The sequence below is a fragment of the Podarcis gaigeae genome (assembly GCF_964106915.1).
Source record: "Podarcis gaigeae genome assembly, chromosome: 5".
NCBI classification, from domain to species: Eukaryota; Metazoa; Chordata; class Lepidosauria; order Squamata; family Lacertidae; genus Podarcis; species Podarcis gaigeae.
The window spans coordinates 36,951,744-36,965,921 of NC_139681.1; the positions used below are offsets into that span (position 1 = coordinate 36,951,744).

General features: G+C 41.9%; 1 protein-coding gene across 1 annotated transcript; it reads right to left on the reverse strand.

Annotated features, from left to right (window-relative positions):
• Window positions 1-1,373: 1,373 nt before the first annotated feature.
• Window positions 1,374-6,772, reverse strand: LOC310845642 (putative lysosomal acid lipase/cholesteryl ester hydrolase). The gene is made up of 3 exons (XM_083740957.1): window positions 6,732-6,772; window positions 5,712-6,157; window positions 1,374-2,075 (listed from the first exon to the last, which is right to left on the reverse strand). The coding sequence occupies exons 2-3, from the start codon at window positions 5,862-5,864 to the stop codon at window positions 1,842-1,844; spliced, it is 387 nt and encodes a 128-aa protein (XP_083597083.1). The 5' UTR covers window positions 5,865-6,157; window positions 6,732-6,772; the 3' UTR covers window positions 1,374-1,841.
• Window positions 6,773-14,178: the final 7,406 nt, after the last annotated feature.

The following is a 14,178-nucleotide window of genomic DNA, read 5'->3' on the forward strand; positions in this document are numbered from 1 at the left end:
ATTACCAGGTCGTCTGGAAATGCTTTCAATTTATATGATTTGCACCCTACTGTGATTCCTTTTATATTTTCATCCATTCTTATATTTCTCGCTAATGTTTCCAAAGTCAAGATAAACAGTAAAGGAGACAGGGGACAACCCTGTCTCGTTCCCTTAGTTATTTTACATTTTTCACTTATAATATTATTCACTATCAACATTGCTTGTTCTGAATATATTGTGTCTATTCCATTCATAAAGGTCTGTCCAAAGTCCATAATTTCAATTATTATTTTTTCATATACGTCCAGGAGACCCTGTCAAATGTCATTCCTCACCTCCAAATATTCTATTACATCCAATATATTTCTTATATTGTCTTTCATCTGCCGGCCTGGTAAAAACCGAGCCTGATCTGAATGTATCAAATCTGTTGACTTGCTAAATGCAAGATGGTTCTTTTAAAATTAGATTCAGAAGCAATACAAATGCAAATGAGTGAGAAGATTACAGGTTTTATTCCAAACAGCAAGCAAAATATATATTAGCAACCAGCACTTCAATCTGCCACCAAGAAACCCTGAAGAAGTGGCAAAGTGACCTCCAGGTAGCTTTCGATGCACAGCACTGCGGCAAAGGAAGGCAAAGATTAAATTCCCTGAGGGATTACTAAACTGCACATAGACATCCTAGTAATAGTTGTTTTTTATGAAAGGGTTTTCATGGATAACAAAGGAACATATAGCATTTCTGTTATCCGTCTTTTCTACAGGTCAGTTACATTTGGTGTCGTAGGCATTGTGTGTTGAAGGGGAGAGAGAGAGGTGGGGGAGAGAAGGGGAAGGTAGGGAATGCTTTTCAGGGTGAATTTTCTTAATAAATATGGGAGTGACATATCCCAACAGAGGCTCCTCTGTCATTAGTGCTTCTCTCCCCTTTCTCTATCCAAAGTGAATAATTAGAGATAAGAAAAACTAACTAGAAAATTCCAGCAATACAACTGCTAACTAAGGGAGGATTCCAATCTAGTAAAGGTAAAGGTACCCCTGCCCGTACGGGCCAGTCTTGACAGACTCTGGGGTTGTGCGCCCATCTCACTTAAGAGGCCAGGGGCCAGCGCTGTCCGGAGACACTTCCGGGTCACGTGGCCAGCGTGACAAAGCTGCATCTGGCGAGCCAGCGCAGCACATGGAAACGCCGTTTACCTTCCCGCCAGTAAGCGGTCCCTATTTATCTACTTGCACCTGGGGGTGCTTTCGAACTGCTAGGTTGGCAGGCGCTGGGACCAAGCAACGGGAGCGCACCCCGCTGCGGGGATTCGAACCGCCGACCTTTCGATCGGCAAGCCCTAGGCACTGAGGCTTTTACCCACAGCGCCACCCGCGTCCCCAATCTAGAGAGAAACTTATCAAATTAATATTAACAGCTCAGTGGCGGAGAGCAAAAGACAGAGAGATTAGACCAGAAACTGCTGAGGGAGCTAAGAAAAGGCAGTACTCTACCCCAGAGCAGATAGATCCCAAGGCTGGGAAACAACTGGAATCGGACCAGTTCCTCAAAGGTAAAGACTTGGATATCACCACAAGTACTTTTTCTACCCTCATTAGTCATGCTGTGCTAGAACAAGAATCTGCTACACAACATGATGAAGCAAAAGCAACAAGGAATCTTAGCCACTCCTAAAACAACGGAGGAACACCCATGGTCACTGACAGAATTAGAAAAGGCAAGGTTACTAAGCAAATATTTCTTATAACTGAGACTGTGATGAACCTGTATGAGAAATGGAATCTTAAGAAATCTTGTAGTTCTTTTCATCAACACAGATTGACAATGATGAGTTCTGAAGGAATATTTCACATTCACTTATAAGTCTGCGTTAAATCCATTATCTCTATGTACATGCGCTGTGGGGCATCATAGCCTATGACAAAATCCAGATGTTCCCATTCAGGAATATCCTTGTGGTAAACTAAGTTTGGGATCTGAGGCAGCAAGAGGGCCATGTCCTTTGAGTCTGCAATCCAGTCGTTTCCACCACTCCAGACAGCTGTTGGAAGAGTCATCCGTTGTATGTTGTGGAAAGGTGGTGTTGACTAAAAGAGAGAAGATAAAAAAAAGTTTAAAAACAGTCTGCAAAGACTTCCTGATCAAAACACACACACACATAGGTACAACATGCAAAACACAAACATATTTCTTATTTGAGGAGAATACAGGTTGAACTGTTAATGTGCGTGACAACTGGGCATTGTGCGCATTCATCAGAAGTTGTGCAAGAAAGTGCACATAATCCATCCATGTCTGGTCAATCTACATCTCAGGGTTGTGGCTTCAAGCCTCATGCTGGGCAAAGCATGCATTGTATGGGGTTGCATTGTATGGGGTTTGACTCTATAATGTGATGATTCTATGATTTTTTGAGAACCTAAATTTTGTTCTTGTCCTTACTGTTAATAAGCAACTGATCCTAGATAGTAACATCTGCCAATTTGTTTGTTTGTTTGTTTTTAATATCAAGAGGCCAAGACCCTGAGCTGCAGGCCGCTCTGCCTGGCTGTAAATCCTGCACTGGTTGTCTGGATTTATTGATTGTTCCAAAATAATGGGATGGTTTACATGTAGCTTTAAGCCAAACTATGAGCATGAATGTGCACTCTGCCTAAGAGGAGTGCACAGACACTTTGACCCTTTTCTGGTCTCACTACTGCTGCTTTAGCATGAAGGACAAACCCAGGCTCATGCTTTGTCTCACTCCAAACAAACCACAAGATGGAACCAAAGTTTGTTCTCGTATTTACAACTCATGCAGTGTCTGGAGAAAGACAAGCCACATGCCTGGGTTGAGCAACTTGCTAAACCAAACTACGGATTAGTGTGCAGAAGAGCAGCAGCACGAGAGTCAAGGGAAGTGTGAAGTGGCCAGGCTCTCCTCTCAGGAAGCTCTTCCACACCAGCATTCATGGCAAGCTTTGATTTGGCTTACCGTCACCTACAAACCAGCTCAGTGTCTTTGACTCATTATTCCCAACTATCATCACTGTGATTCTTCCTACTGCACCCATTTTGTTAGCACTGAAGAAACATGATTGCAGTTTCAAGACAGACTGTTCTGGCAAATTTCAAGTATGGCTGTTAGAACCAGACATATCTTAGTTAGCTAATCTATAGAGGGATAAATTTGAAAGAAAGGATGGAAGCAATCCTCATGGGTGTGATGTATTGCTGTATAAAAAAAATGATCTTCATTATAAGACAGGGGAGTGAAGATAGACACCTGGCATATGGCAGATTTGTCAACAAATTTACATTTGAGATACATTTTTTGGCTATAGAAATTAGATATTATCAAGGGAATCTGAAGACCATTTGCTATAGTAAATGTGCATCTAATTTAAAAGATATTTTGGCAAATCCTAAAGTAAAGGGATGCGGGTGGTGCTGTGGGTTAAACCACAGAGCCTAGGACTTGCCAATCAGAAGGTCGGCGGTTCGAATCCCCGCAACAGAGTGAGCTCCCATTGCTCGGTTCCTGCTCCTGCCAACCTAGCAGTTCGAAAGCACGTCAAAGTGCAAGTAGATAAACAGGGACCACTCTGGCAGGGAGGTAAACGGCGTTTCCGTGTGCTGCTCTGGTTCGCCAGGAGTGGCTTAGTCATGCTGGCCACATGACCCGGAAGCTGTACGCCAGCTCCCTTGGCCAATAAAGCGAGATAAGCGCTGCAACCCCAGAGTCGGTCACAACTGGACCTAATGGTCAGGGGTCCCTTTACCTTAAAGTAAATCCAAAACCTCTTTAACCTCCTAGATATTATCAAGCTGGGCCAAATAATTCCCATGTGGGAGTTGTAATGGTGGTAAAATGAATTCCTTGTGCAATCCTGATTTAAATCAAATTTACCACCTTAATGAAGCATATAACTACAATACTCAAGGGAGTGATTAATGATAATGCATTTATACATTGGCATTGCCACAAGGAAGATTAAGATCTGGACATGGGAATGCAAAAGTTGCATAAGGACAAAAAAAACCTCAATGTGTTATTGCTTAAACAATGTATAGAGGAGCAACATGATACTTAATCTAAAATATTGGTGCTTTGAGAACATACATGGTTCAGAGAAATAATTGTAGACACAATTTAAAAGGAAGGAAATCAGAGAGATCTATAGATTAAGGACAGTAGCATCCGGTAGACTTAAGGAGACCCTAAAATGGGTGTCTGCTATGAAACAAGTTAAAGATGTACTTTTAATGGAAATTGTGCCACATTTATTGCCATATCAGTTATTATTGTAGTCACTATATTTACATAATGCATGGAATTTTTATGAAATTGAGCTAGAAACCTGATTATCAATGCAGTTGCTATAGTTGGTAAAGTTATAGCAGATCCTCTTACATGAGTTGAACCTGTATCAACTGAAGTTAACTGGCTTTTGACTTCACATAAGCAAAGGTGATATTTGGATCTGATTTGGTGAGCATACTGTGACAAAAGTCAGGTGCCCGTCTCTCCCACAGCCGAGTGGTGGCAAGAGCCCATGGGGTCCCAGGCACCCATACAGGGTTTGTGTCCCTTTGGGGAATGGAAGATGTTAAATGTTCAGAAAAAGTCAGAAGCCCAAGGCAATATAAGTTTGTCAACTAAGTTTATTCAACATTTGTCAGTGACAACAACTCATTCATAGGAACACAAGAACCAAACTGACTGGACAACACAATAATAAACCCAAGCATGAACACTGACAGTTGACAGTTGAAAGTGCATGTGCTTACTTGTCATTAGAATGTTCGTCTACCAACGCTTGGTTAGAACGTGCCTTGTAACATAAAATGTGATAAACCCAATACATAACACTCATCCCCCCAACTTCCTAACAAAAGGAACAAACATAGTGATCAAGGTGTGCCGGCCTTTTCTGCTTCCACTTGGGCCATCACGGTTCCTGTGCCCGAGTGGGTGACCTAGGAGATTCCTCCGGTACCCGCGGTCTGAGTGGGGAGCTCAGCGAGGCCGGCTCTGAAGTGGTCCCTGCTGATGGAGCCACTGAGGATTCCAGCCTGAAGTCGCCCTGCTGGGGTAACTCAGTCACTGGTAACCCGTCTGGTTGCCCCCCTGGCCTGGGCACAGAATCTCCCTAAGTACCCATTTCTCTGTCCTCTGGTTCAACTTGAAGTTCCGTGTTCAGAGGTGCACTGGCTCTGATCTGATTGAGGTGCCTCTTCCAAACCAGTCCCCCCTGTTCTGTCCCCCAGTTCCAAACCAGTTCCTCCTGTTCTGTCCCCCTGGTCTCTGTTCTTCTAACTGCTTCTGCCTCCCAGCGATCCTTGCTCAAAAATACCCTGTTCCAGTCCCCTCAAATACACACTCTATCACCTTGGCAACATCTCATTCCCCAGGCTAAAAGCTTTCTCTCCCCAATGGGCCATCAACACTTTTTGTCATGTTAACAGGTTTGGTCTTCACTAAGCCTGCCAGTCAGGAATTTTCTGTCTGGCACAGCTCTGCAACTTGTACTTTAATACTTTTTAAATGAAAGGTTCTCTACATAAAGGATGCTATATAACAAAATAGTTGACTGATAAAGCTTGGAAAACTTAAAAACACCTTGTAGATGGATTCTTTTAATACATGCTCAGTCTATGGATTTATGTTAAGCTACCCACTATCAACCCTCATATAAACACCTTCAGAGAGAAATACTCAATTTGTGAGAAATTCCTACCTGGTTGTAGTGAACCATGTTTGCTTCCTTGCTTCCCCAGTCAAAGCCTTTGAACTTCCCAGCCTTCACAATCTGAAAAAGAGGTGTGTCATACTTTGAAAAACCAAATGGGCAAAGCAGGCGATATAGAAGTGTGCTATATGAATAGACCATGGCACCGGCATAAACAGGGATGTTGACTGTGTCAAAAACAACGCTATGATTAAGGCTATGCAATAATGTCTAATGTCATCTTTAGTGAGAAGAACAAACGTTAATGTAAACATACAAAAAAAGGTACACAAAGCTATTTGAAAGCAGTAGACCTGTTTTTTAGTACTGCTCAACCTTCTACGCCTCCTCAGTTTATCTGATATCTCGAGAATGTTTGACACGTGTCCTACTAGAAATGAAGTGTTACTAAAGTGAATCAGGAAGAAGTTTGCATTGGAATCTGGAAGGAGCACCTTGCAAGGAGCTTTGACATCCTTGACATCCATTAGGATGCTTTGACATCCATTAGGTAATTGACCTGTTTTTTAGTACTGCTTAACCTTCTACATCTCCTCAGTTTATCTGATATCTTGAGAATGTTTGACATGTGTCCTACTAGATATGAGTTGTCTATTTTACACCTACCTGGAAGCAACTCTCATCTAACTTAGGGGGACTTTAGTATACACACATAGGTTTGGGCTGAAAATTTCTCTTCTGATGAATTATCCTCTCTGCCTCTGGGCATCTGGATTAAGTTGGGTGGTTGGATAAGTAGCCCAGGTATCCCATTGCTCAGAAATCAGAATATTGTGCAGGGATCAGGAATTTCCACTCCACAGTCCAACTAAGTTGGGGATCCAGTCTCACCCAAACACTTTCCTACAAAGACAACCGCTTGCCCATCAGCTGATCTCACTCATTTAAATTCTGCTCTGCATGGCAGTATTCCATGCAAACCTCTTCCTGATTAAGGAAGAAGTCTGCATTTGAAGCGTTACTAAAGTGAATCAGGAAGAGGTTTGCATTGCAATCCAGAAGGAGCACCTTGCAAAGAGCTTTGACATCCTTGATCGTTCTAATAGGTTCCTGGAAGGAAGAACGGCAAAAGAGGCTTGAGCCCAGGGGTCAGCTTCTTTTCTTTTGGCCTTAGATTCAGAGCTGATGAAGTGGCTGGGCCAAAGCCGAAAGGACGCTCAGTTGCGGATATGCCTGGAAGCGAAAGGAAAGTCCAATGCTGTAAATAAAAAAAAATTGCATAGGAACCTGGAATGTAAGAACCATGAACCTGGGTAAGTTGGATGTGGTCAAAAATGAGATGGCAAGAATAAATATTGACATCCTGGGCATCAGTGAACTAAAATGGATGGGAATGGGCGAATTCAGTTCGGATGACCATCATATCTACTACTGTGGGCAAGAAACCCGTAAAAGAAATGGAATGGAGTGGCCCTCATAGTCAACAAAAGAGTGGCGAAAGCTGTACTGGGATGCAATCACAAAAATGATAGAATGATCTCGATACGAATCCAAGGCAGACCTTTTAACATCACAGTAATCCAAGTGTATGCACCAACTACTGGTGCTGAAGAAACTGAAATTGACCAGTTCTATGAAGACTTACAACACCTTCTAGAAATGACACCAAAGAAGGATGTTCTTCTCATTATAGGAGATTGGAATGCTAAAGTAGGGAATCAAGAGATAAAAGGAACAACTGGCAAGTTTGGCCTTGGAGTTCAAAACGAAGCAGGGCACAGGCTTATTGAATTCTGTCAAGAGAACAAGCTGGTCATCACAAACACTCTTTTCCAACAACACAAAAGACGAATCTACACATGGACATCACCAGATGGGCAGCATCGAAATGAGATTGATTATATTCTCTGCAGCCAAAGATGGAGAAGCTCTATACAGTCAGCAAAAACAAGACCTGGAACTAACTGTGGCTCGGATCATCAGCTTCTTATAGCAAAATTCAAACTTAAACTGAAGAAAGTAGGAAAAACCACTGGGCCGGTAAGATACAATTTAATCAAATCCCTTATGAATACACAGTGGAAGTGAGGAACAGGTTTAAGGATTTAGATTTGGTGGACAGAGTGCCTGAAGAACTATGGATGGAGGCTCACAAGATTATACAGGAGGCAGCAACGAAAACCATCCCAATGAAAAGGAAATGCAAGAAAGCAAAGTGGCTGTCCAACGAATAATGGGGTGGAGAAGGCAAGTACAATGCGAGGGAGATAGTGAAAGATACAGGAAATTGAATGCAGATTTCCAAAAAATAGCAAGGAGAGACAAGAAGGCCTTCTTAAATGAGCAATGCAAAGAAATAGAGGAAAACAATAGAATGGGAAGAACCAGAGATCTGTTCAAGAAAATTGGAGATATGAAAGGAACATTTCATACAAAGAATGCCAAAGAATGCTCCAACTACCACACAATTGCACTCATTTCACACGCTAGCAAGTTTATGCTTAAAATTCTACAAGGAAGGCTCAAGCAGTATGTGGACCGAGAACTCCCAGAAATGCAAGCTGGATTTAGAAGAGCCAGAGGAACCAGAGCCCAAATTGTAAACAGGCGCTGGATTATGGAGAAAGCTAGAGAGTTCCAGAAAGACATCTACTTCTGCTTCCTTGACTATGCAAAAGCCTTTGACTGTGTCTACCACAGCAAACTATGGCAAGTTCTTAAAGAAATGGGAGTCCCTTATCACCTCATCTGTCTCCTGAGAAATCTCTATGTGGGACAAGAAGCTACAGTTAGAACTGGATATGGAACAACTGATTGGTTCAAAATTAGGAAAGGAGTACGGCAAGGCTGTATATTGTCCCCCTGCTTATTTAACTCATATGCAGAATTCATCATGCGAAAGGCTGGGCTGGATGAATCCACAGCTGGAATTAAGATTGCCGGAAGAAATATCAACAACCTCAGATAAGCAGATGACACAACCTTGATGGCAGAAAGCGAGGAGGAATTAAAGAACCTTTTAATGAGGGTGAAAGAGGAGAGCGCAAAATATGGTTTGAAGCTCAACATCAAAAAAACGAAGATCATGGCCACTGGTCCCATCACCTCCTGGCAAATAGAAGGGGAAGAAATGGAGGCAGTGAGAGATTTTACTTTCTTGGGCTCCGTGATCACTGCAGATGGTGACAGCAGCCACAAAATTAAAAGACGCCTGCTTCTTGGGAGAAAAGCAATTACAAACCTAGACAGCATCTTAAAAAGTAGAGACATCACCTGGCCAACAAAGGTCCATATAGTTAAAGCTATGGTTTTCCCAGTAGTGATGTATGGAAGTGAAAGCTGGAATATAAAGAAGGCTGATCGCCGAAGAATTGATGCTTTCAAATTATCGTGCTAGAGGAGACTCTTGAGAGTCCCATAGACTGCAAGAAGATCAAACCTCCCCATTTTTAAGGAAATCAGCCCTGCGTGCTCACTGGAAAGACAGATCGTGAAGCTGAGGCTCCAATACTTTGGCCACCTCATGAGAAGAGAAGACTCCCCCCCCCCAATAGAAATTGATGAGATAAAAGAGGCTATAAAAGAACTGAAGAGAAGAAAGGCCCCAGGACCAGATGGATTTACATCAGGTTATTATAAAGAAATGAGAGATGTGCTGACGATACCATTGAAAGAAGTTATGAATAATATTTTTTTTAAAAGAGATATCCCAGATACGTGGAAAGAAGCATTTATCACTTTGATTCCAAAACTCGGATTTAACACAAGTTAAAAACTATAGGCCTATTTCATTATTGAACATGGATTACAAAATATTTGCAGGGATTTTAGCGAAGAGAATGAAAAAGATACTGATAAAAATCATCCATAAAGATCAAGCAGGTTTCCTGCCAGGCAGACAGATGAAAGATAATATAAGGAACATAATTAATATTTTAGAATATCTGACTGCCAGCAATGAGAAACAAGCGATATTAATGTTTGTGGATGCAGAAAAGGCCTTTGATAACATAGGATGGGATTTTATGCTGAAAAATTTAGAGTATATGGATGTGCGGAAAGAATTTTTCAATGGAATCAAGGCAATATATACAGAACAGAGAGCTAAACTGCTAGTCAATAATGTAGTTACAGAAGATATAAAAATATTGAAAGGAACAAGACAGAGCTGTCTGCTCTCGCAATTGTTATTTATAACGGTTCTGGAGGTCTTCTTAAGTGCGATTAGACAAAATAAATTAATTAAAGGGGTAACAGTTGGTCAGAATGAATATAAAGTAAAAGCCTTTGCCGATGATCTGGTAATAACAATTGAAGAACCATTGGAAAGTGTAAAAGAAGTATTGGAGGAAATAGAACAATCTGGAAAAATGGCAGGATTTAGATTGAATAAGAAAAAGACCAAAATAATTGCTAAAAATATGGAACAAAGTAGGATAGAAATAATGCAACAACAGCCAGAGATAGAGGTGGTGAAAAAAGTAAAATACTTGGGGATTTGGTGAACACCTAAAAACATTGACCTGTTCCAGAATAACTATATTCTGGTATGGAAGGAAATAAGGAAAGATCTGGAGGTGTGGGGAAGAATGAAACTGTCTTTTTGGGGTAGAATTTCTACGATAAAGATGAGTGTGCTTCCAAAGATGTTATTTTTATTTCAGACTATCCCCATTATAAAGGGGGTAGGGACTTTTAAAGAGTGGCAAAGAGTGATTTCAAGGTACATTTGGCAGGGGAAGAAGCCAAGAATAAAATACAAGTTATTAACTGATGTGAAAGAAAGAGGAGGCTTCACCCTGCCAGATATGAAATTATACTATGAAGCAGCATGCCTTTGTTGGTTAAAAGAATGGATAAAATTAGAAAACAAGGAGTTATTAGATCTCAAAGGCTTTGATAACAGATTTGGATGGCACGCATACCTATGGTGTGATAAGAAGAAAATTCATAAAGGTTTTGGGAACCACATCTTTAGGAATTCATTAATAGAAGTATGGGACAGGTACAAAAATCTATTGGAACCAAAAGTTCCAACTGGCTATCCCCGCTAGAAAAGCGTAAAGAAAATTAATATGAGAGGTAACTGGATCACATATGGTGAAATGGTAATTAAAGAGGAGGGAAAATGGAAGTTAAAACCATATGAACAAATCAAAGAACATGTATATGTTTGGTTGCATTATTTCCAGGTTAATGAAATGTTTAAAAAAGATATAAAAGAATGGGACTATGGAGAAAAAGAGTCAAAGTTTCAATTAGATATAATAAATAATGAATGCAAAATTCTGTCAAAAATGTAAAAAATATTGTTGGAATGGAATATGAAAGATGAAGAGGTTAAATCGGTAATGATACAATGGGCCAAAGACTTTGGGTATAAAATACAATTTGATGATTGGGGAAAATTGTGGAAAGAAAATTTGAAATTTACTGCAAGTACTGCGTTGAAAGAAAATGTTATGAAAATGTTCTACAGATGGTACATCACACCGGTAAAATTAGCAAAAATGTATAAGATATGTAATAAGTGTTGGAAATGTAAAGAAAAAGAAGGAACATTCTATCATATGTGGTGGGAATGTAAGAAAGTAAAAGGTTTCTGGGAAGTGATTTATAATGAATTGAAAAAGATGTTAAAATTTACTTTTGTAAAGAAACCAGAAGCCTTTCTGTCAGGGAACTGACATCGGAGCCGAGTGGAGAGGTTAGGCTCCCTAATGATGCCGGAGAGGGAACCAGCAAGGGGAGAGAGAGAGCTTCTGCTGGGGAAGGAAACCAAGGTGACACCAGGAAGAAAGGAGAGGCTGAGAGTACTTCGGAGGGGAGGCTCCGAGACTCTTCCAGTGAGGTCAGTGAGGAGAGTGCAGGACCACCGCTTGGCACGCCCACTCTGCGCAGAAGGCTTCCGCGCAGAGAAGCAAGGAGGAGGTTGTCTGTTAAGGAATTCTTATGTTGGAGGAAGTTTAGGAAACGCCCACTGACGGATTCTGCCAGTGACTGAGACAGTCGCGTTTTAGGGCTATCAAACCGGGGAAAGGTCCAGCTATACTACCAGCTCGGAGCAGTTTGGAATTTACGCACAAGCAACCCTAATTCCCATTATATTTCCATTTTCACTGTTCACTAGCAAGCAGGGCCACACTATGAGCTGTTCACTGCAAACTGAAAATGCCCACCAGACAGTTAAGAGCAACCATGTGGCTGCAATGGGGAAAGCAAAAACATTTTGAAAAAGTCAGTTTCAGGAGGAACAGTACTTATGCTGTGGGCAGGAGAGGACTCTGCTTTCCCTCCAACCCATGTCTGTCTGAGGAGCTTCAAATTCAAATTCCTTCCAGAAGGACCAATATTGAGTCTCTCCAGATCAAGTCTAATTGCACCTGAAGTTAAGCTGATCTGCTATCATCTATTCTACGGAGTTCACCAAGGCCACATTTCACCAAGGCCATATTTTCCCCAGGAACAAACAAATTGTTTGTTTGTTTAAAGGGACAACTACCAATTTTACTTACTTGGAAATGTATTTCTATACCTCCATATCATATATTATAAGAGGAGGTGGAAAAACATGGCTCCACTAGGAAGAGCATGACTAATTAAAGTTTTCCCCAAAGGGTAAACTAGGAACCAGAAACAAGAAATTAGGTTTAGAAAGCTCACTCTACCTGAATAGCCAGAATTCTTGATGCTTCTCAGTATAGTTGATGTGTTTGCTGGACCAAGTGTTACCTCTGCTGTTTCCAAGCCAAACATCATAACCAGCATCAGCCAATATAAAGCCCAGGCTGTTGTAGTCCATATTAAACACCCAGTTACTGCTAGAACCAAGCAAGCCATGCTGCAAGAACACTGTGGGCCTGGGACCTGAAGAGGAAGAAGAAGAAGAAGAATTTATACCCAGCCCATCTGGCTGGTTTTCCCCAGCCCCATTGGGAGGCTCCCAACACAATTAAAACTACAATAAAACATCAGACATTAAAAACTTCCCTAAACAGGGCTGCCTTCAGATGTCTTCTAAAAGTCATTTATTTCCTTGGCATCTGATGGGAGGGCGTTCCACTGGAACAGTTTGAACTGCTAGAGGACCACAGTAGGCGACTCACAGAGCGGCTACACCAGTTGCAGAGCTGGGCGGGACCTGAGGGTCAACAGAGGTAGCAGCTAGAAGCCGGTGAGTGCCAGCCAGGACCATCCAGTTGGACTCTAAAGAGAGAGTCAGGAGAGATTGCTGGAGGCCCCACAGAAGGGGCTCAGCAAGTACCAGCAGAGATGGCAGATTTCCAGTCTTCCCAAGTTGTAAATATTGGGGGAGGCATTCCTTTTGAACTTCTCTTAGAGAGCAACTGGCTGAGTTGGTCAATTAAAATACAGCAGTTGTTAAGGAGAGATGGACTATGGGAATGTGTTGAAAGTGAGGTTTCGAGACGGGACTCTGCCGAGAAAAAACGGCTGGATGAAAGGGCCCGTGCCCAAATTATGCTGTGTTTGAGCAATTCTCAGTTATTGCATGTAGCAAATGCCAGCACAGCATTTGAGTGCTGGAATTTATTAAGGGCAATGCATGTCAGAGAAACTGCTGGAACTATAATTTCTCTGACCAGAAGGCTGTTCAGGACTGTTATGAAAGAAGGTGAGAGTTTGGCAACTCATCTTCAAACGCTGAAATCTCTGTTTCTTCAACTACAGCAGAGAGATAAGCGTTATGATGAGACTGACCAAACCTACATTATCCTTTCAAGTTTGCCTGAAAGCTGGTTGCCTGTGATTAACAGCATGGAGAGTATGAGATCTGACCCTTGTGTATGTGGTTGGAAGATTGTCCGAAGAAGCAGAAAGAAGGTCAGATAGACAGGCTGAACTCCAAGAGCAGAGGAGTTACAGCCAAGGGGGGCAGCAGCAGAATCTGCCAATGGAGCAACACCAAGGTTTGGACTTGGCAATGGTGGTGAGGAGGTGATATAGATGCAATCAACCTGGGCATCTCCAACGTCAATGCAGGGCAAGACTTCCAGGAGATGATATGGAGCAGAGACAGCAATCAATGCAGAAACGTAAGCAGAAGGGGTTCTCTTCAGGGAAGAAGAACACGTGTTCTGCTCAGTTTGTTTCTGCATTTTCTCGAGAGGAGAGGAAGATACCTCGAGGAACATGGTAGCTGGACTCTGGGAGCAGTAGGATTATCTGCAACAGTCGGGAGGACTTTAAGACCCTGGGGAAGCCAGCTGATGGAAAAGACTCAACCTATCTTGCTGATGGTCGTAGAAGCAAGATTGATGGCCAGGGAACATGTTTCCTGCAGTGCTTGAACACTACTCTACCAGAGACTCTGTTTGTCAGCAGTTTGGACTATTGTTTGCTGTCTGTAAGCTGTTTGATTAATGCAGGGTATAGTGTTAAGTTCACACAGGATGGCTGTCTGATAAAGAATGGAACTCAGGTATGTGGCCATGCAAAGATGGAGAATGGGTTATATGTAATGCAGGACAAGCCTGTTAAAGCAGCTCAGGTGGTT